This window comes from Xiphophorus maculatus, chromosome 10 (genome assembly GCF_002775205.1).
Source record: "Xiphophorus maculatus strain JP 163 A chromosome 10, X_maculatus-5.0-male, whole genome shotgun sequence".
Lineage (NCBI taxonomy): Eukaryota > Metazoa > Chordata > Actinopteri > Cyprinodontiformes > Poeciliidae > Xiphophorus > Xiphophorus maculatus.
The window spans coordinates 401,060-424,555 of record NC_036452.1 but is presented as its reverse complement, the minus strand read 5'-3'; the positions used below and the strand labels follow the sequence as shown (position 1 = coordinate 424,555).

Sequence of the window (23,496 nt, the reverse complement as noted above, 5' to 3'; positions counted from 1 at the left end):
ATTGCCTCATTAAAACCTGACAAGTTCTGGTTCAATTTGAAGAACCCGACTAAGGTTCTGGGTTTCTGGTTCTGTTCTTTCTTCGGGTCAAACCCGGAGATTCCAGAACTTTGAAGGAGATGGTTCACCAGAACCGATGGTTCTGTTGGCTGGAAAAGAGTTCAGACTGAGGTCATGTGACCTGGACTGTTTCAGCTCCAATGAGCAGGAAGATGAACACACACACACACACACACCTACACACACATACCCACACACACACACACACACATTCATAGCCATGCTTTTGTGTCTTGTAGGGACTTCACACTGATTTCCATTCATTTTCTACAGCCTAACCCAAAAACGTTACCCCCTCATGGGGAGCAAAATGTCCCCGCAAGGACAGAAACACCCGGTTCACTCTCTGAGTGTGTGTGAGGAAACCAGACGTTCTGATGCAAATCGGACTCAGCGTTGTTTGTGAAGCTACTGGACCTCACAGAGACGGTAAACCGGGCCAGAGAGACGAGGAGCCTGACCTGGAGCTCCTCTTCTGTCAGCTCTCCTTAGATCCCAGCCTGACCCGGATCACTGCACACTGGGTTTAATGGGATGACTGGGTTTAGGACTGAACTGCAACTGGGTCACTGAAGCGGTCCTGGAACAGCTCTTGAGAACCACAGAGATGTAGTGCTGTTGGTAGGAAGCTGGTTGGTTCCGGTCCAATTTGGAAAGATTGTTCGACGCTGTTAGTTGTTGTGGAGCATTTTCTTCTTCTATGGTCAGCAACTCCCGGTTTTTCTTCTTCTTTCTAGTTCCAGATTCAAGTTGGGTCAGCGCATCGTGCCAAACAGAACATCAACTATTGGAGATGTGGACTCGTCTTTGGCTCCGCCCCCACAGCCAATGAACCAATCAACAGCTGACTTCACACCAGTACCGCCCGGCCTGAATGGACCCACAGGGTTCCAGGACTGGGTATGGACCGGGCCCTGAGGGCTTATCCAAAGACGCTGGACCCATGTTCGAGGCTCGACCCGGCTCAGCCCGACTGGACTCGACCCGACTCTCCAGTTTAAAAAAGACCTTGGGCTTCTGTCTCTGCTCTGTGTGGTTCCGGATGGTTCTGGATGGTCCTGGATGGTCTTAGATGGTTCTGGATGGTCTTAGATGGTTCTGGATGGTCCTGGATGGTCTTAGATGGTTCTGGATGGTCCTGGATGGTCTTAGATGGTTCCGGATGGTCACACGCTGGGAATTCCAAGGGGGCAGATGACTGCTGATTCTGAGCCCCGTACTGGTTCTGGTTCTGTTGGAGGTTTTTTTCTCTCTACTGTCACCCCCTGCTGGTCAGAAGGTGGTTCTGTAGGTCAGAATCCTCTTCAGGGTTTCCATAGAAATGCTTAACTAATTTGAATCATGAACTAAACTTGAGCCGTTGATCAACTCGGATCAGTCCAATCGATTGTGTTGGAAAGTTCTGTTGGTAAAGAGCCTGTAGAAATGAACAGATCCGATTTATTGCAGGGTCCAGTCCAGCTCTGATTTTGATCTGCAGCATTTCTGGGACTTTAACCTGTTTGTGATCTACATGAAGCTGGACCAATCCTGACTCTTGACCCTGATTCTGTGGAAACAGCGTCTCATGAAGCCCAGCTGGGCCGGATGATCTGGACCCACCCTGCTCCTGCCCGGAGTCTGGTCCAGATGGAAACCCGGACCGAGGCGGCGCTGCAGCAGCTCTGGCCTGAATCTCCTATAGAAATATATGAAACTATTTGGTAATTTGCTCTTTAGAATGAACACATTTCCAGAGATCAAGGCGCCCTGTAAACATATTCTTGTGTGTTCTGACCCAGTCAGCTGAAGCTCCTCTGACAGAACCCGGCTGCAGCATAACTTCATTATTAACCTGATAAGAGCTGCTTTATAGGGAAACAGCTATGAAGCTTTCTCTGGCTTTGTGTTTTTTCTTGCGTTTGAATGGAGCAGATGAGTCCTTCCTTAGTTTGGTCTCTGAGGCGACCCGGGTCAAAGCTGCCGGTCCGGACCGTCTGCCGGGGTTTGAGGTTTAACTGCTCTGGCCTTAAATCTTACCCTAACCCTAACCCCCTGACCCTGTCAGTGTTTCCCATCATCAAAAACACAACACAAACACATGGAGTCTCATGTGCAACATTTTAATCTCAGTGATGACGTCAGAGTTTCACAGCAGGGTTAGAAAAATAGAATCTGGGATCATAAAAGTCCAGAATGCTGGAAGTGAAGATGAGCCGGATCCACACAGAGTTGTGCTCTTTCTACACTTTGACTGATGATGACCACAAACTGCAGAGCTCACTTCAAAATTAAAGCTGATCTGAAGGATGACTTTAATTTAAAAAAATTGAAAAATTGACTTAAAAGTACAAAATATTCAATAATGTTTGTATTTCAGATGAATGAGATTATCTCCAGTAGCAGAATAAAAACGTCATCTGTTTTATTAAATCAGCTTAAAGCAGTAAAGTTATCTTCCATCATCAGTAACAGGAATAAAACCAGGAACATTTTTCCATCAAGTAAACACTGTTTGGGTTTTAAAAGTTTCCACTTGGAGTTGGATCTCCTTATGAACATGGCGGAGGTTGGATCCACCTCCAGCACCTGGTGAAGAAACTCGGCGTCCTCTGGCAGGAAGTTTTTGCTTCGGGTCTAGACGAGACCTACCGTCATGCATGTTGCTTTCTAACATGCATTTCTGAAAAGCTCCCAGGCATCAGATGACCCGAACTCTGACGGTCATCGCAAACTCTCTTGTGTCTGCAGGTAGTCGGTGGTTTCATGGCCTCAGCCAGGACTTTAGTCGACTCCAACTTGAGTTGAACGCCTTCCAGTTCCCCACCTTCGACTCCTGACCTCTGACTCCTAACGACGCAGCAGGTTTGTGTCTGAACCGGGTTTCAGTTGAACTTCCTGGTTCTGTTCAGCAGACCTCCTAGTGTGGTAAAGACGTTTCTGGGCTCAGCATTCGGTTCTGAGACGGATGATGTTGCATTCCACCTCAGTGACTCTAGAACCAGTATACAGGTGTCATTCAGCTGAAACCCAGATGTTTTTGTCTCATTTGAAGCATCACTGGCCTGAACTCAGCTTTGTTTCCACGGAAACCACTTTTAATCTCTGAGGCAGTCCTGAAAGTGGCCGTTACAAAGCAGAGGTCAGCTGACAACAAGAAGGGTCGAGTTGTGCTTTGTTGCCACTGGCTTCAGAGCTGCAAAGTCCTGCAGTGTCCCGGTTCTGGTCCAGACTGAGCCGGCGCTGCTGAGTGTCCACCTGGTGGTCTCTGGTGGGCTGAGAAAGAGAAACAAGGGCTCAGAAACTCTGCTGTGAGACCAAACACCTGGGAACAGAATGACTCCGATTCTGAAAACACTTGAAGTTCCCACTGACAGACTGAATATCTGGACCCCAAACTGAACATCTGGACCCAATGATTAGCCCAGACTACAGAATCTATCTGAGCATCTAAAACCAACTGAAGCCACAGTTTGAGGACCACACAAACCAGTAGGTGGTGCTAGGAGCAGAAATTTTTTTATTTCACAGCGACTATGGCTGTGTGGGTAGAGTAGTCTTCTTGCGATCGGAAGGTTGGAGGTACGATTCCAGCTGCCTCCTGCCACATGTCGATGTGCCTCTGGGCACTTAACCCCAAATTGCCTACTGATCTGCGTATCGGTGTATAAATGTGAGTGCGAATCGGTCAATGTGACTCTAGTGTAAAGCGCTTTGTGTGGTCAAAATGACTGGAAAAGCACTATATAAGTTCAGTCCATTTACCATTCACTAAATAATAAATATAAATAGTTCATGTAATAACTGAAACAGAAGAAAATGAGCTGTGACAGATGAGTTAAATTGTGTCAAGGTGCTGATCTCTAAACGTTTGGAAAGTCATGCTGCTGAGGCGTTCAGGGTCCTGGTGGTTCCTCTCAGATCTCCAACAAAACCCGTTAGGAACCTTTTTATTAAACCTCTTTTGATCAAACAGCTTTTTCTGTGCAAGACGTTAATATGCAGACATCTTTAGCTGAGGACTGGAAACTAGGGGTTGGACCACTTCAGATTTTTTAAGGTCGACTACAACATGATAAAAGTTGAGTCGAAGTCGATTAGTCGCTGTGACGTTATAGTGATGTAAGTTAGACTTTATCAGCTAAATTCACCGCAAATATTGATAAAAACCAGCTTTTAATAAATTATTATGCAGAATTAATAGAACAAGAAACAGAACTTTATCCTGGACTTCTTCCTGAGTGACGGAGAAAAGTCCGACAAGTTGCACAAAGTCGGTTCTGACTTTTTCTTTCAAACACCGGCTGATGCTGATCTCTGGATAGCTGCACATTTAGGAGTTAAATTATCTCACTGACCACAGCGGAACATCACAAACCAAACTAATCATGACTGGATCCCGTTTGGTTACAGTTGAATCCAGCGCAGCAGGACGCTCCGCTGATCAGCCAGAGGGATAAAAAAGCCTGACATCATGACGCCTTGTCCCACATTACTCCTGTAGTCTCTAGGAAGATGTTTTTCAGCACTAGTTGCTTTTATTTGACAGCAACCCGACAGGAAGGAGGCAGAGAGGGGAGAGAGGCCTGGGCCCAGCGAACCGAGGGCGGGAGTCGGACTGCAGATACCCGGTCTCTAGTCTCTCTATGCGGGGCGCCGCGCTAACCACTGCACCGCCACGCTAACCACTGCGCCGTGCTAACCACTGCGCCGCCACGCAACGCCTCTATTCCCTATCTGGAATTTTCAGTTTCTCTTTGGTAAATTATTTACATTTTTCTACAACTTCAACTATCTGACGAATTCACTTAGTTCACTTTCTTTCATTTTCTTGGAAAAATCAATTTTGTCCTGTGATTGCGACTAGTAGACTGGCCCTGTAAAAGTCATTGCAGAGTAAAGAATCGACTAATCGACTAGTTGGTGCAACACCGGAAACCTAATCCACTCTACGGTTACCTGGGTAAACCCTGGCGATGCTTTCACTGCCTGAGTCAACCTGGGCTTCCTCAACAGACCCTGACATCTTGGATGAACATGTTTGAGCCAGTACTCCTGAACCTGGACTACACTTGTGTGTGTGACTCACCTGCTGCATTCAGGACCAGAGGATGAAGGCCAAAGAGAAGAACAGAAATAGAAACAGAAACTGGAAAAAAGAAAAGAATCAGTGGAGCTCGCAGTAGGAATAGATTGAAGGTTTTCTGGTTGTTCTTACCTTCTCCTCCAGCTCTTTGATCTGTCGTTTCTGTGCTTCTATACATTCCTCCAACTCCTTGTTCCTCTGTGCAGCACAAACATATCATCATTACAAGGTTCCATGTTCATTCTGCTCTACTTTCAATCCTTTCTTTGGTATTAATCTCACTGCCAAAGCCGTTCATGTTGGTAAACCTCACAGAAATTACTGATGCCGAGTTTGGATGTGTGTGTAAATCCTCATTCTTACTCTGTTAATTAAAGGATAAATGAACAAACAACTTTGGTTAAGCTTCTGGCTCCCAGGAGAACAGAGTGCCAGAGCCGATCCATGATCTTTTAACACAGCAGCAGAAAGAACCAGGAAGCTGGATGTGAACCAGCAGCTCCGCAACATCTTCACTCCTGCTGAGAGCCGGAGAAGCAGCTGCACACCAGGACTGATGGAGGTTTTCAGAGTGGAGCTGTTCTCAGGGTTTTCTTCATTGGGGTAATTTTTTATTTTGCTGTGTGGTTTTCATAGCCCAAATAAATTATGACAAATAATAATTAATAATAATAATTATAATCACATGTCACACCATGGTGGATATTCGTCCTTAGCTGTTAGGTTTCATACTGAGGGGAAGACTTGATGTCATCTGGAGCTTTTTCCTACTTGACATGACTCTAATTATTTTGAAATGAATAGTAATAGAATTCTTTGTGGATTATGAACCAGACTGTGACTAAAACTAATGTATCTATAATATATGAAGCTGCTCACCTGCTGTGTGAGCTGAAGCAGTTCCATCCTTTCTCGGAGGATCTGGGCATCTCTTTCTCTTAGCTCACACATCACACATCGTTTCCACTGATCCATGGCTCTCCTCAGTTCCTCTTTCTCTCCTTCTGTCAACATGTCAGACAGTCGACCCTCTCCCTTCATTAGTCCTGGAGTCCTGGAAGCCTCCTCCTGCTGCAGAGCCTCGAACAACATGGCCTCCAGCTCCAAGATCCTCTGAGTCAAACACAGACGGTAGAAATGTCCTTTTAGTTTTGGTCTCCCTGGAACCAAAGACTGCAGGAGAAACTCCATCTTGTTATCAGTATGGAGGATTATGTTTCTTTATCATGATGTAGTGATGACCTTTGACCCGACCCTCCAGAGCCACATAAAGCCGGTTCCAGAGTGGGCCTTCTCCCAGCTGCAGAACATTTCCAGAACCAGACACTAAAGTCTCAGATCAGAGAAACTCATCCAGGCTTTGATTCCTGCAGCAGCGTCTTCACAGGTCTGATTGACAACCCAACGGTCCAGAACGCTGCTGCTGGAGTTCTGACTAGAACCAGGAGGATAGAGACACCACCCGGTTCTACAGTCCTTCACTGAGAGACAAATGGATTAAAGATCTGCTGCTGCTGCTGGATCAACCCGTTAGTTCTGGTTCTGGTTCTGGTTTGCATCCAGAACCAGAACCAAACATGGAGAAGCAGCTTTCAGCTTCTAGTCACCACAAAACTGAAAAACAGCCGAAACACTGAGTTCCTTTAAATCCAGACTAAAAACTAGTTAGTTTAGAGCTTCTTTTGACCAGTAATAACTGGAACATCGCAAAGTGTTTATCAACTGATCATCGTTTCCCTACTTTTCCAATTCAATATAATGTTTCTGGGCTTGTTTTATTTTCTTTCTAATCATGTAAATAGCACTTTGAGGTAAAGCAGCTTATTAGCATAGCACAATAAGGTTGTTGGATATGTTTGTTCTTATTTCTATATTGTTTTGAAATACAGTAACTGTTGTGGTTGGACTGACTTTATGGGCCTGATCCATGGACTGCTTCCTGAAGTCCAGCTCTTCATCCAGGTAACCTTTCTGTTTTCTGAAGAGATCCTGGAGAAATATCAGACAAAATATGATGAATTTCAGCTGATAGAAATCATTCTGATGATGGAATTATCTTCAAACACTGTGAATCGGTTTGCAGCAGAAGTGACTGCAGTTATTCACTTATTGATGGTCTTAAAGTTCATGTCAGTGAGTAAAACCTTCAGATCTTCCTGCTTAAAATTATGAAACTGTCTGACACTCTTTTTTTTATCAATTCAGATAAAAGTTCTTTCTTCTGCTGATGTCATGAGATTTCATTTATAATTTTTGAAAGTTTTTATTAAAAACAGAGAGAAATGCTGGTCCAACAGTTTTACTTCCTGATGAAAGATGGTTTCAACCCTCACTCTCACTGACCTTTAACCTTTTACCAGGTTCTGCTGAGATATTGCTTCAAACCATGAGTTCAAACTGAACTGAAGCTTCATGCTGTGATGATTCGTTGGATAAAATCAGATCCTCTGCATTAACGCTTTGACCATCATAAAGAGTCCAATAGAAAAGGGTTCTGTCGCCAGAACATCAGCAGCAGGTTGACTGCTGTCATGAGACATCACTTATTAACATTTTTGTCCAATTATAGAGCCGGTATGACAATAGAAAGGTCGTATTTACCTTCTCATTCTCAATGTCCAACATTTTCTGCTGCAGAGCTGACTTGGTCACTTCGATGGACTCCAGCCACTGGAAGAGCAGACAGAGGCAGTCAGGTGGGTCTGAACTGTGCAGGTGCTGCTTCTCCTCTAGAGGACAAGAAAAACTCTACAACATTATACTTAGCTTGTTTCCACAAGTGGTTTGAATCTGGATTCAGTGATCTAGATCAGTGTTTCTCAGTCTTCCAGACTGCCCTGCATGTTTTAGTGTTTCCTTCTCACAAATACACCTGACCTGTATGAGTGGGAGGTTAAGGGGCCTCTGCAGCATTGATGGCTGCAGAGGAGGTCATGAAATGATTTGTTCTGGAACAGACACATGTTGAAGATGCAGGGCCAGGGGGCTGAGGACCACTGATCCAGATGAAACACGTAGATGAGGTCATTGCCTCTGAAACACGGCAGCTTCCCTCCAACCAGCAAGTACCATTGTTACCTTTAACAAAGTCATTTCATTTTTCATTTGATATTCAAGTAAATATATTGAAACCAAACATTTCTCTTGCTTCATGTGTTAAAATCAGTTGAAGTTGGAGCCTTTGGACCAAATGTTTCTTACCTTTTCTGCCAGAGTGAGCACCGTCCTTGCATGGATCACGGTCACCTGCTCCTCATTGGACAAATTCTACAAGAAACAACCAGCAGGTAAGATCATAAGAACATATTTTCATCTGAGTATCAACAGAAACAGGGAAGACTCATGTGAAAGGCCTTTCAGCTAAAGTTGGGTCTGTTCAGGTTGGGTTTAGGGCCTATAGCTGCCTTACGCCGAGTTCTAAGGACGGTCTCTAAAGACAGTTTCACTGGTTCTCAGCCAGCTGCTGATTGGTTCACTGGTTCAGCTGGGTGAAGGTCCAAGCTGAATCAATTTTAAGTTGCTGACGGTTTCACTGAACACATTGTCTTTGTGAGGAAATGGACATGTTGGACCTTAAAGTGTGTGAAGAACTTGAGCTTTGATTGTCTCAGGAAAGATGTGAACATATCTGAGCTGACTGGATGATGTTTGAGGGCAACTGCACACAGTTTTAGATTTCAGAAGATAATTATAAGCTTGTCCTTGTTTCAATGAACAATGAGGACCAAACCAAGGCAGGATGGACCAGAGGCTCAGTTGACCCAGTTGTCCAGCAGGGACATTTTGATCCTAAAACTATGGGGGCTTAGCCAGGCCAAGGCCAGTTGAATTTGAATATAAGAGTAGAATAAAGGTTATTTCATGTTCAAATGTTAAAATGATACAGATCATGCTGCTGAGTCTGAGTTCGGAGTCTATAGGCCTGGTTCTGTGGAGGAAGCTGCTCGGTTCTGCTGGTTGTCCTGCAGTCTGAACTGACTTCTCTGCCTGAGAAGAAAATCTAACATGACGTGATTGTAGAGCAGAAACACAAGAGTCACATGCAGTCACTCTGCTGCTGCTGCACCACAGAGGCACATATTGGTTTTTGTTTTCTTTTGAAGAGTTCATGGTGGTGGGCTTTATGCTGTGGACTTCCTGTTGGAATACTTACAATAAATAATAACAATGCTTTTTGGTATGTGTTCTGTGTTTTTCAATGTGGTCCTTCATGAGATCCCAGGATGTTCAAAAAACATGACTTAAACCCTGAAAGCTCAGGTGTGTTGGTGTAGTATGAGCAATAAAACTGAAACTTTCAGTCCTTCAGAGCCAAAGGAGACAAACAGGTTCCTCTGTCTGGTGATCACAGTGACCAACTGGGAGCCTCCAACAAACCAGTAACCAGTGAGACAGACCGGAGTCCCCAGAACTGGTTCTGAGATCAGTGGGATTATTTCTTTTCATTTTGTCATCAGTGATGTAACAGACATGTAGTTTTACTTAATGCGTTAGACAAAGTTATAGAGTTAAACATGGTCACACACAGATCTGATGGTTATATTTAGCACATACATGTACAAGATAAATTCAACATACACTTACGGCGTTATCCCCCAGGATGTCCAACTTCTTCAACATTTCACTGATGACAATGTCCTGTTGGGACAAGAGTTATTCCATCGGTGAGTTCATGTGCTGACGGGTCATCTTCACATGTTCATAATGAGCCACAGAATGTTTTCACATGGATGTTGTGCTGTTTTCTGCATGAACAGAAAAGTTGAGGAGTAGTCTATCTGAGTGTTTGGTGAGTTCAGGTTAGTCTGCAGGTGAGACCAGGTGCTACTCACAGTGACCCCTTCGGCCTCACAGTAGATCTGAAGAGGACTGAGACCTTCTGGGAAGTGCAGTTGTTTGAAGTTGATGCCGGGTGAACGGCGCTCCCTCTCCTTTTCCCATGGGAACAGAGACAATGACAATGAAAGTTATTGATTAATCAGTAATTACAACACAAGCATCGCTCCATGACCCCAAAGCCAGCGGTACCTCCAACTCCAAGATCCTGAACTCCAGCAACTCATTTTGGTCTCTGATGTCTTGAATGTCGTTGTTCAGTCGCAGCGCCTCACCTTCCATTTGCACCACCTGAGAGGTGGCAACAGTTTGAGTGGATCAACACTGGGATCATAGTTTGTATCCACACACATCCACACACGTCTGTAATCAGAACTGTGACAATAATAATAATAATAATAATAATAATAATAATAATAATGGAGGAAGGGGGTTGCTGTCTAAGAGAAAAATTTAAATAATTGACTTACTCTTTTAAAGATGTACTGTCTACTGTTACTCTTTTAAAGATGTGAATAAAACACATTTATTGACATCAGATTTTGGTGTCTTCTTGACCTGTGACCCACACTGAACCTCTGGTGCCACCAATCTGACAGGAATTGGTCAAAAGACTGATTCCCAGTCCAGAACCACCTTAACAATAACTCCAAGATCTCCACTTTTGAGGTTAGTTAACCCTGAAGAAACCAAGAAGCTGTTGACGGTTCAGAACATCCTCAAAGCTGCAGGAGTTTAAATAAAGCTCTTCACCTTCTCCACCAGCTCCTGGTTCCTCTGATACAGCGCCTGCTTCTCCTCCACCCACTTCATGTCCTGAGAGCAGAGACATGGCACAACTCAGACACCTTTCACCATGTTCCACCAGTTTACACACAAAGCTACACAGAATATGTTCATTGCATATTTTGTGTAAATCATTTGTAAATGAGATTTTAGTCTGCTCCGTTTGCTCGGGCAATTTTTATAGCAGTTGAGACCCAAACAGGGTCCAGAACCAGAAAAATGGGCAAAATGTGAATTTTGCATAATGGGCCCCCTTCAAAGATAATGCTGAACTCTAACACTTCCTAGAAAAAGAACCAACATTTCTTTCTATGTTTGAAAGAGGAGGAATGTTTGAGTTTAGGGATCGACATTTGACCTGTGCAGGACAAATTGCTGCTTGGATAGGATCAACTCCCTTGGAGGGAGCAGTTCTCTTAATCACAGACCAAAACAAGATGAGGAATACCTGGCCCTGATTGGTCCGATCTGAGAAGTCATGAAAGCAAAACGTCAACATAAAGGCCCTCGGCCCTCCATGAAGTGTGCACTCAAAGTGAACAAGGGTTCAAGTGTTCAGATTACAAATGTGCAAAAATGTGAGAATTGGGACAGTTTGCCTCTGCACTGCAACTTTGAGGTCCAAAATTGCGGATCGGTCACTGTTTAGGTATTTACTGCTAAAATGTACAAATACAACCAAAAATTGACTTTAAAATTACACTGGAGATGGTTTTGCTTTCCAGGTTCATTGCTGGAGATATTTGGCTGTTCAAATCAGTTTTCTTATGACGTGTTGAATACTGAACACCCCAAAAACATTGCCATAAATCCACTGTTTAACTCCAAACTTCACATGCAGCAATGAATTGTGGGTAATGTACTTGGATCCACCTGCATGCAGGATTAGGCAGAAAGGGTGGAAATAGGACCCAAAAGGGGCGTGGCTAAGGCAGGAAGTGGAAGAATCTGGACGCACTCAACATGAACGCGCATCTGAAGGACAGGAAAGAGGACGGATTGGACGGGCTGTCAGTCAGGTGATCTCTGATAGCCAATAAAAATCCAGAAATAAACTCGGGGGGTGCTGTGGGTAAAGCACGGCCTTCGACCTCGACACGGATGTCACAGGGTCGAGTCCCGGCCTGATGACCTTTGCCGCATGTCTTTTCCCTCTTTCATACTCAAATAAAGACCACTACAGCCAATAAAACTTAAAAAAAATAAATAAACTGAAGGCTGCCCCTCCCCCACCCGTTGGTTAGGCTCAGCCTTTCTGAATCTCATCTACGTCTGACTCTCGGCAATTTGCAGGTTTATTTTTTTACCAATCCTTGATGCTTCAGCGCTGATTCCAGATCTGCCACTCTGCTCTGATATCGACTGATTTCATTCAGCAGCTGTTCTCTGGTCTGAAAGACATGGGACAGAACATCATTCTTAGCATCAGCGAGAATTCTCCACTCTACTGCTGCCTTGCTCAGAGGCCATCTACCTTGATCTCCTTCTCAGCATCGTAGTTTCCTCCGCATGTCTCGGCCAGAAGTGCGTACGCCCGCTGCAGCGCCTGGTACTCCTGCGTAAGCTGGCGGTAGCGAAGCTCTGCCTCCTCACGAACACAAGTCTGAAACCAGCAGTCAGTCAGAAAAACCAGTCAGACCAGTTCCAACATTTACTGTAAATCTGCTTCTTGTTCTTGCTCTCGGAACCTGAAGCTGCTGAGCCCGAGGTTGTTAAGATGGGCCTGCTTTAAGTTCTGAACTTTTACCTCTTCAGGTTCCGTATCTGGAGTTCTGTCAGTGTGGAAGGACAAAGATGATCCGTCAGAATCCATCGATGCCTCTTCATCATAACCATAAAATGTCTCTATGACCTGCAGACAAACGCATGACGCATGTCATCATGCAGGTCAACAAGTCCTCAGAAACAGCAGAGGAGTTGTTGGAGTCCTGATCTGGGAGTTCTGGGTACTAACTACTTATGTTTTTATTTTAGTCTTTAAAATATTTGAATTTGCAGATAACTATAATTTTAACTAATTCCATAATTTTTAAATATTAGATATTCTAGCCAATTCCTCAGTACTTTAGTATTTTAGCAAATACTTTTTCACTCTTGAACCAGTTTAAGAAGACTACTTTTTACTCCTGCTTAGGTATAAATATAATGGAGTACTACTACTTTTACTTGAGGACAGTTTGTCGCTCCTTTGGACATCGGCCTGAAATGAAGACCAGAACCAGAACATCATTCAGAACCAACAACCTGAAGGCTTTGAAACCGGATACCTGAACTATTCAGAGTTCTTCCACTGAACTATTTGTAGTAGTTCTATCAGATAAACGACTGGTTCAGTTGGAGTACACATGGTGTACTACAGGTATCTGTAGGAGCACAGCTATCAGCAGCACAAGTACAAATATTAGTAATACGTGGTTTTGTGGTTCTGGTACTCATGTTGGAGTAATGACGACGGCTCGGCTGATGGGTGGTTCTGGTGGTACCAGAAGCTTCTCACCCTGCAGGCTCTGAAGGTTCTCCTCCTCCTCACCGGTTCCTGACGTCGGTACCTCAGTAACAAGTCTCGCTCCTAGAACAAACCAAACGTCTTTATTCATCCTCACTGACCTGAAGCTCATCAGCTGACTGAACATCACAGATAAGTACGCATCGTCATCTCCTGATGTTACATGGATTACACAGAAAGTACCTCATAGGTACTGACAGCGGCTGCTCAATACTTACAATAACGTTCTTTACATAACCTGCCGTCTCCAGAGCCTGAAATCACAGAGAGGAGATTTAAAATGGCCGTCAAAGTCGTAGTACTGCTGTAATACTGCTGTAGTTTCTGTTGTACCTTAGAAAGGTCATCGATGACGTGTTGCTGCTCCACCACTTGTAACCGTAAAAACTCCATCTCGCGCTCATCCTGATGGTAGCCATGGTAACTTGAGGAGTGACTCCGGTCCAGATCGTTGAGGGAACTGGGTCTCCTCTGTAGACAAACAAAGAGATCAGGCTGGTACCGACGGTTCTGTTGGCTGTTCAGAACCAACAGAACCGGATCACGGCTCAGTTATCTGGCTGAGCTGAAAGGTGTCTGCCTGTTTGGGTTCAGTGGGTTCTACATGAACACTGACACCTGCTGGTGCGATGCAGTAACTGAACTCAGTTGTTTTTCTATGTCAGCTGATATCTGGATGCATTTTTATGCTTTTATTGTTTAATTAGTTCAAATGGAAAAATGAGTGTTGTGTGTGGTCACCATAGTTGCCATCTCCAGGTTCTCTTGGGTCACAAAGCGAAGTTTGTTATCAAGGCGACGCAGGGCGAGGGCCAGCTCTTCGTTTTTCCTGCTCAGACGTTTGTTTTTATCCAGAAGGGGAAGAAACTGACTCTCCGTTTCTCTCAGACGCTTCAGCTGAACAGGAGAAAAATATTTTAAAAATAAATTCAAAGATTAAAAAGACATTTTAACTTTACAGAGCCTGAATTCAGCTGAGTAGGAGTGAGCCCTAACTGTGCTGGTCTGGGGAAAGCTCTTTGCTTTAGATGGGTGTGTTCTGGAGGGCAGCACGTCTTTACCAGTTCATTTCGCTCTTCAGACAGCAGAGAGTTTCGATCTTCCAGTTTCCTGACGACTGCGCTGAGCTCAGCGATCTTCAGCTGAAACCTGCGAGTTTCTCGATCATCTGTCTGTTCAAGAGAACAAACACAGTAAACAGAGCTGTTCAGAACATTGATATTTAGTTTTCATCATTTAAAGAAAGATTATTGATCAGGGTGGCTTTCATTGGCCGATCAGCTGATCACATGATCTTTAACTTTACAGATGAGGATAAGAGCAAACAGTCAGTGGATGGAAAGCTAACGTAGGTCAGAAGATCAGAGTGTTTGGATAGTTCGGCCCATAGCAGCCACAGGTCTTATGTTCTGGTACCTGATCTTTAACAGTATGTTGGCAGGGCATCTTGTACCCGGAAGTATGCCCATATATGGAAGACGCTGTGACAGATCGCAGGTAAATCAGCACTTATATTTATTTCGCTGAGCAGAGCAGATCCCATGCTGATGACTCTGGCAGAGGTATGTCAATTAACACTGGTCTTAGAAGGTTGGTTTTGTTTCTAATTCCTCCATTTGTGTAAGGATTTGGTTTTTCTGTGTGTTTACTTAGGTTTCTGTGTTCTGTGGAGTCTCTGTGTTGTCCCGTCTACCCCTTGATTAGTTTCACCTGGTCCTTGTTTCCCCCGATGGTCTCCCTGTGTATTTAAACCCACCTGTCTTCCTTGTTCTTTGTCGGGTCCTTGTCTAGTGGTCTATGCTACTGGCAAGTCTGTCATCATGAACCAGTTGCTACCAGTTGTGAGCCATTAGCCTTCCGCTCATTTGTGCTGCCTGGACTTTGGTATTGCTTACTTATATAAATACCATCATTTTCTTGACTTCAACCTGGGTCCTCTGCCTCACCACAAATCATGACACCTTGATTTTTGAAGGTGAGATTCTTTTAGAGGGAGTGACACACAAAGAGCGCAGTTGACTGATTTCACTTATGAGGAGGTGAAGCTTTTTATTATTATTGCTTATTATTTAAGGCGCTAGTCTAATTCTACTAGACCAGAGCCGAATAAAGTAAGGCGCACAACTTTATTAGGTGCCACACACACCTAATGTGTTGGTTGACCTGCACACCAATTATTTTATCCTCTGTCTTTGATAAGAACTAGCACCAAAGTGTTCTTCATGCAGATGGACAATAACCATTACTGATGAGAACAGACATGATTAAGATGAACATGCTACCTAAACAGGTTGATATCAGCTGGTATCTGACCTGCAAGCAGATTTCAGACACTCCAACTAACCAACAATCAAAGCCGCCCAGTTCCTGCATATCTGTACTGGGAAAAACCCAGAACACAGTCAACCTGATAAACCTCCTCAAATGATACTTGAAGACAGGAAGCTGCTAGGATCTGCTGATAAATTAAATAGTTGGGTTCCAGTTGCACTCAGCAAGAGAAATTTGAGAATATTATCATCCATAGATTCAAACACCAGATGCACAGCTTTGGCTGTTTACTGCAAACTAACCTCTCAACAAGAATTACCTCAGAGATTATTATGATTTGGACAATCAAGACTTCTTCAACTTGGGCATTATTAAGACAAAGCCAGTATACCTTTGGAAATTTAAGGAAGCCATTAGTAAAGACATTCTAGGGCAGCATTGGAAAGAATTAAATCTCTTAAACTTTATTTTTTACTGCAACCAGAGAGATTTCTAAAAATGATCAAGCCAAATGGAGGAAAGAAGCCAAGATGAGATTGGCTCAATATATGATGGATGGAAGAACAGCAGACGACTGTCCTGGGGTCAGAGGTTATGAATACAGTTAGTGAAGATAAAACTGAATATTTAATTCTGGGGAAATTATGTGGGACGTTATAACTAAAACAGACTGTATCTGCCACAGACTTCATTGGCAGAAAGTGAAATTAAAATGGTTGAAAAAGGAATCTGGCTGGAAATTTCCAGGAAATAATTTGAATGAAGTGGATTGAGACATTTTTCCTGCAACGGCCCTTAATAGTTTTGGTTCTCACAATGTTGGTTTAATTTAATCTAGAAGATGACTCCCAGCCCTTTCACAAATATATGATAGGGAACCAGCAGGAGCTGAAAATGCGTCTAATGTGGCCACCAGGGGGCAGCAAAGATAAAATCCCAGACTTTTTTCATGCATTTTTAATTGAGCAGGAAGAGGCGGGGCTTACAAAGAAAGGAGCATTGTTAGGGGTGGAGTTAGCAGGATGGTTTAGCCCCGCCCTTTGTGCGTCTCTCAGAGCAGCGATTTGTTGTTCAGCAGCCTGAGTCTGTAACTGGAGGCGGTGGGCGTGGCCAGCCTGCAGCCCCAGAGCTTTATCCAAAACACTGACTGCTCTGTCCTTCAGCTTTATCTCATCCATCTGCACATGGTGAGAGACAGACAGGGAGACAGGCGGAGGGTTAGTCAGGCATCATCACACAGGTAGAAGAGAGGAACATCAGGGCAGACAGACAGGTGATGGGCGGGGTCATGACTCTGCTGCTGTGGAAGAAAAACTGCAGCTGCTAGTTATGAGAGCTTGCTGGGCTGAAATGAGACGGAACTGGATTTCAGCTGGTTTCCAGTTAGGTGAACCGGGTCCAGCTGGAAAACAGGTTTTTGTTTTGACCTCTTGCCTCTTTTACACCCACAGAAACAAAAATGAAGCAAATAATTAACTTTTTTTGGATAAATATTCCAAAACTTTGACCTGAGTGTGCCGTCTACTCCAGACAGAAAGCGGGCCGGACCAGAACCTGGGACCTAACTGAACATGATTCAGTTGTTTCACCTCCACTTAATCACTACTATCTTCTCTCCTCGATGAAATCTGCAGGGGTCAGAGGTCACATGCTGATCAGCAGCTAAAGTGATGCTGGTGGAGCAGGACAGCTGCTCTTTGTTTCTGCTCAGTACCAGTGAGTGACGGAGTGAAACATGGCTGAATCATCCCAGTCTTTTCCTCCAGCTCTGGACTCTAAACTACGTTCTGCTAATCAGGATTCAGTGGATCAGAAAATGGATCAATGTTTTCCTTTCAGTGAAAGTTGTACAAACTATCAGCTGTTGGATAATTTGGATTTCTTCATGTGTTTGGAAACCTGGAGAAATCTCAGCAGATAAATGAAGTAACAAGATCAGTTTGTCCTGGTAACTCAGCTGTCAGAAACAGTGAAAACTGTGTTTGTGCCACAGCGCCCCCTACCAGTCGCCGGATCTCCCTCTCACAGTCTCTCTTGGTTCTGTGGAGCTCCTCCTGGTGCTGGTGATGTGCCGATCGGAGCTCGGCTGCTCTGGCCTGGCAGGCCTGCTGAGCCAGTGCCAAGGTCTCCTCTGCATGTTTTTTTGCTCCCCGCAGTTCCTGCGCCTCCTGCTGAAGGCGACAGCGCTCCGTCTCCCAGCTCCTCCTCGCCTCCTCCATCTCCCCCATCAAGGCGCTTCTCACCTGCACAGAGGGTCGGGGTTAGAGCAGGAGCGCCTTCTGGGGCAAAATCCACATTTAGTCACAATGTGAGAAACAGAAAAGAGACTCCCGTTCTCTTCTTTCCAGTCCAGCTGAAGTTCAGACTTGAAGTCAACTTGGTTTCAAAGCAGCCAAACTTAAAATCTGTATTTTATTTTAAAAGTAACCAGTGGAGGCAGTCTGGTAAAAACATCAAACCAGTTCTGACCCTGAAGCTGATGGAGAGAGTGACCTTTCACCCTGACCTTTAAAGCTAAGCAGTTCAGAACTTGGTCAAAAGGGCTGTTTGGACCAGAACTGTTACACAGTAGCAGAAATAGAAACAGGAGAGATGGGTTAGTGTTCTCACTGAACATCTGGCTGATGATGCTCTGATTGCTGGCATCTGATTGGCTCCTGAATTAAAGGAAAATCTATGGTTCATTAGAGCAGGAAGTCTGGACCAGGAAGGATGGACAGAAAGTGATGGATGGATGGATGGATGGACGGACGGACGGACGGATGGATGTTGTAAAATATTGACCATCAGTTGTCGATCACCTTGTCCGTTGATCCGTCTCGCAGGTTTTGGACGAGTCCATTCAGACGTTGGATTTCTCCATCTTTAATCTTAATGACCCTCATTAGCTCCATCTCATGTTGCCGTAGCAACGTCTCCCTGGTGACCGCCAGCTCCTTCTGCTTCTCTTCATGGAGTTTGGTCTTCAGCTCCGTTAGGGTGACCGTTGTACGGTTATGCTCCGCCTTCAACTCCTGACTCTTCTCTCTCTCCAGGCGGCTCACCTGGTGGAGCCAGAAACAACAGACATAGTACTACTGACGGTACCGCAGTACATTAAGTACTACTACTGTACAAAAACTGTCCTCGTCCCAAAAAAGTGACAAATACAACTATGGTGTTATTACAGAAAGTACTTTAGGGACTATAGAAACTTTTGTAGCATGACTAGAATTGCTACTGTAATTGTATTAATACCACTAGAGTTACTACAGTAACTGAAATTGGTAAAGAAATGCATTGGGTTACAAAATGTACTACAGTAACTATAGCAGAGGATACTATAGTTTCTGCAGTAGTGCTTCTGACAGCAGCACAGTAACTGTAGTAGTTCTGGTTTGAGAATACATGTAGTTCTACTAAAGAAACTACGGCAGTCACAGTGGGACATTTGGATCTCCGGCCCTTACCTTATTTTTCTCCTGTTGGAGTTCAATCTGAATCTCCATCAGTTTGGCTCTCAGTTCCTCATTGGCTGCTTGAAGGGTTGCCATGGCGTCCGGTCGCTCTCCCTTTCCTCGCCCTGCTACTCCTCGTTTTGACATAACCAACAGCTGCTGGCTCCTCGCCCTCCTCCAGCTAAATGTCAACCTGATTCTTCCTACATCTGCACCTGTGGACACAGGAAGTTGTCACTGTAGCTCTGTAGGATGTGAAGGATTTGTGTTGTAGCTCAACAGGTTTTGCAGATGATTTCTGGAATATTTTTTAAAGAAATTAAGTTCTTTATGGTCAGCATATTTGAAGAGAGAAAGACAGGCTAATGTCTCACAGCAACCGCCTGTGAGTGTCAGGCACTATATTCCTTATATGTTTGTGAGACAAATGTGACTAAATCTGCTTGTTGCATTGGAACCTCTGCACCACTGAGACATTTCAATCTGAGCAGCATCACATCACTGGTTCATGCACAGACTGGCTGAAGTTTGCTATAAACACCTGGAGACAGGATGAGGTCAGCTGAGCTGAGGAGCAACAAGTTGGGTTGCCAGGTATGGAGGTAGAGAAGTACTGAATGAAGCAAAAGACACCATCTCTGCTGTCAAACGTGAACATAGAAACTTTATGAGCCGTTTCTCTGGTAACAGTTCAGGAAGACCTCACCACAGGCAGAGCAATGCATGAGGCTATGTGCCATGACAATCTGGTAACCAGAATCATAATGGAAGAAAGGAGAAGTTAACCTTAAGGTCAAGGAAATCTAGAGAGAAAAGTTGCCAACAAACAACTTTAAAACCTTCAGGATTTTGGAGTTTTTCTGTAAAGAGAAACAAAACAAAATCCATCTCACCAAACCTGGTTACCAACTTCAAGAAAGATCTGTGCTGCTGCAAGAGTCCAGATTCAACTGTTGAGACACACTTTGCTCCAGGGTCTGCAGGAAACTTTAATAAATTAATTTATAACCTGTATTTCATGTTTTTGTTGATTTTCTTTCAACAGACCTTCCGTAAAATTACAGGCTGTTCATTTCTTTGTGAGGACATGAAATTGGCTGGGGATTGAATAATTATTCTCCATAAAGTGTTTGTGTTTAGTTTTAGTGGAGCGACTCGATCTGAGATGTTTGTCGTATCTCTGCTGTCGTTTTTCTCTGCAGTATTTATTTCTGAAGTCCCAGCTGGATTAGTGTGATGTCACTCTAGTATTCACGGTAATGTTATGTAGTTTGGATAAATGTCAGTAATATTTCAGGAGTCACATCCATCTGTAGTGTTTGTGCAGCAGCTGCATCCTGGTAGTTTCTGCTAGCTCAGCTGCATCCCTGTAGAGTCTCTGTTCTGAACTGTCAAGTATTTTATTCGTACTCTGCAGAGACGTCCTGATCCTTCTGTGTGATGAAGGGCAGTGACAGGTTGATTGTTTCCATGGGAACAGGATCAGCTGTCAGCATCAGCAGCAGAAAGATGCAGAACTTACCGTGCAGCAGGATGCTTCGGACGCCTCATCGTTGTTTGTGCTGATCAGCCTCCTGTGCAGCATGCTATCAGGCTATGAGACGCTAGCTCCACTGCAGCTTACAGTGTGTGTGTATCGGGGTGAGTGTGTGTCTGGGGGTGTGTGCTGCTGTAGATGCTGGTGGGCTCCGTCACTTTGGGTTCCTCTGTCACTCGGCTGCTAGCATCTCTGCAGCTTCTGCTTACATCATCGCCTCCTCTTCCTCTTCCTCTTCCTCCTCTTCCTCTCCTCCCAGCATCCCTTGCTGTGAGCTTTCTGATTTGTCTCCCCCTGCAGGACAAATCCTGTCATCACAACTGACTGGAAGTTTAGCATCTCTTAGCAGTGAGGCATTCAGGTATCTGACTGTTGATACTATGAAGATGGTTTCTATGACAACAGAAACATTGGCTGACATAAAGTTGATGGTTAATGTGTAATTAATGTTGGGTGAACCAGGAGTCCAGTGACGATCACCCTCAGCACAGGCTCCCCTCAGGGATGCGTCCTGAGCCCTCTGCTGTTCATTCTGATGACACACGACTGCGCCCCCAGGTTCGCCACCAATCACATCGTGAAGTTCGCGGACGACACAACGGTGGTGGGCCTCATCAGAGACGACAACGACCTGGACTACAGAGAGGAGGTGGAGCAGCTGGTGGACTGGTGCAGAGACAACAGCCTGATCCTGAACGTTGACAAGACGAAGGAGATGATCGTCGACTTCAGGAAGAACCGGCCCAGCCACGCTCCACTGCTCATCAACAGCTCGGCTGTGGAGGTGGTCAGCAGCACCAAATTCCTGGGGCTGCACATCACTAACGACCTCACCTGGACTGGGAACACCACGTCTCTGGTCAAGAGGGCACAGAAACGCTTGTATTTACTGTGGAGGATGAGAAGAGCACACCTGTCCCCGCCCATCCTCAAGACGTTCTACAGAAGCACCATAGAGAGCATTCTGACCAGCTGCCTCTCTGTGTGGTGTGGAGGCTGCAGCGCCTCCGACTGGAAGAACGTGAGGAGAGTGGTGCGGACAGCAGAGAGGATCATCGGGGCCCCCCTTCCCTCCATTCAGGACATTTCATCCCAGCGCTGCGTGTCCTGAGGCCGAAACATCATCAGTGACCCCTCACACCCCCACCATGGACTGTTCACCCTGCTGCCCTCTGGAAAGAGGTTCTGCAGCATCCGGTGCAGGTCCACCAGGTTCTGAAACAGCTTTTTCCCACTTGCCATCAGACTGCTGAACTCTTAACTGGACTGCACTTAAAATCTGGTCTCCACTTCATACCTTACACATGTACAGAGCTAAATAACTTCTATTTTACTGTCAGTCCTGCACTTTATATTTTATATTCATATTTATATTCATATTTTATACTGTATTTTATTTTATTCTGGAGTAACCTCACAACATTGGAACCTCAAAACATTGTCCTGAGCCGTATGCAACGAAATTTCGTTCTGTATTCACCCTGTGCATGCAAAACGATAATAAAGTCAGTCTAAGTCTAAGTCTAAGATCAGAACCTTCCTGCTGCAGATGGAGATGAATCTGTTGTCAAAAAGCTCTTGGTTCCACCGACAGTCACTTCCTGAGTTTGATTTCCATCACAGGGAAAACAGCGGCTAATGGTGAGAAATATTCAGTAATGAATGTAACTCACCAGACCGGCTCACAATAGAGCCATCAGAGACCCTTTGGGCCCAACAACACCTCCTCTATCCTAACATTCAGGTATCTGAACCAATAAGCTCATCAATATCCAAAACTAAACATCAACAGCTGTTTAAAGTTGATCCACCACTGCCACATATGTTGCTCAAATCTTAAATAATAAAGGCTTGCCAGAATTTTTTTATTGAACTGAGTTGTAAACTGGACTAAACTACCATGGCGATGGTTTGATGGTTTGACCCTGCAAACCTTCTGCCTGGGCTGTTTGTAAAGCCCATGTTATGTTTCTCATCTGTTTCATTTTGATTCTTTCAGATGGTCGTTTGGTCCTGATGTCCGTCACCATTTATAGAAGCTTAGATTAAATGTGGTGGCATTACTGCAGTCAAGCTGAGCAGTTTTTGATCCTGATCCAAGTCCTGAGTCATCAGTTCGGTTCCTGTCAGAAAGCGATAAGATCCATCCCAGAGTTTCCACAGCTGAGCCGCTGCTGGATGTGAGGAACAGACGACAGACATGTCAGGAAAGAAACAGGAGAGGAAAAGCAGCATAATGGTATTTCAGGAAACACTTTAACCAATCAGCTGGAGGGAACGATGCTGACTGCAGCAGTTTTCATCATCACAACACGACAGGCAGAGACTCAGAGACGACATGGCTCCCATCCTTTCGCTTTTTATTATTCCTTACTCTCTGGCTCTAGATGAAATCATCTCAATTTCGCCTTTCACTAACTGTGTGTGTGTGTGTGTGTGTGTGTGTGTGTGTGTGTGTGGGTGCAGGAGACCAGCGGCCATAAAACACAGCAATCTAACACAAAGAGCAGAAATGATAAAAAAAAAAAGATTCAAGTTTTCTGACTGTGGGTTTCTGGTGAAACCTTTATCCACATGTTAGGCGCTTATTTAAAAAGTTTTTTTCATGTAACCTCTAGTTGCTCAAACTTTAAAAGATTAAAAGATTTGCTGCTCCTCAATCAGATGCAAACTTGCTTTACAAACAGGATTGTGTTAAGAAAATGGGAACATCTGTCTTTATTCTGGATATTTGGGTTTAGTTTTGTTATTCTGTTATTGCTGTTCATCTTATTTATTATGTTTTAGCTCACTTTTTGTTTTACTCTTGATTATTTGTTGTTACTAATTTTTGTTAGATCATTCATGAGTTTCTTTATTTCAGCCCCCTTGTGGTGTCCTCTAGTTCTTATTTTGTTATTCTTCTATGTCTGAGGCTATTTAGGTCTATTTCAGTTTATGTCTCTGTTTAGACCTTTAGGTTATTTTAGTTCTCATTGGATCAGCCTTGTTCCTGTTT

At 44.4% G+C, this 23,496-nt stretch overlaps 1 protein-coding gene and 1 long non-coding RNA gene across 4 annotated transcripts; one reads left to right on the top strand and one right to left on the bottom strand.

Annotated features, from left to right (window-relative positions):
• Positions 1–14: 14 nt before the first annotated feature.
• LOC111609843 lies at positions 15–2,656 on the top strand. Its single transcript, XR_002753364.1, has 2 exons — positions 15–692; positions 798–2,656. It is a non-coding gene; the product is annotated as an uncharacterized LOC111609843 (long non-coding RNA).
• Positions 2,149–20,973, bottom strand: jakmip3 (Janus kinase and microtubule interacting protein 3). 3 transcript variants are annotated; one of them, XM_014475357.2, is made up of 24 exons: positions 20,484–20,973; positions 18,974–19,176; positions 18,326–18,568; positions 17,528–17,767; positions 16,511–16,702; positions 14,315–14,425; positions 13,995–14,150; positions 13,587–13,724; positions 13,472–13,507; positions 13,245–13,316; positions 12,495–12,599; positions 12,222–12,350; positions 12,055–12,138; positions 10,715–10,777; positions 10,154–10,252; positions 9,958–10,056; positions 9,704–9,763; positions 8,327–8,392; positions 7,727–7,795; positions 7,037–7,114; positions 6,005–6,238; positions 5,258–5,323; positions 5,129–5,188; positions 2,149–3,315 (listed from the first exon to the last, which is right to left on the bottom strand). In XM_014475357.2, the coding sequence occupies exons 2-23, from the start codon at positions 19,106–19,108 to the stop codon at positions 5,138–5,140; spliced, it is 2,526 nt and encodes an 841-aa protein (XP_014330843.1). In that variant the 5' UTR covers positions 19,109–19,176; positions 20,484–20,973; the 3' UTR covers positions 2,149–3,315; positions 5,129–5,137. The 3 variants fall into 3 exon arrangements, with proteins under 3 accessions (XP_014330843.1, XP_023196321.1, XP_023196322.1); XM_023340553.1 differs by having other exon boundaries at positions 9,710–9,763; XM_023340554.1 differs by lacking the exon at positions 16,511–16,702 and having other exon boundaries at positions 20,484–20,972.
• Positions 20,974–23,496: the final 2,523 nt, after the last annotated feature.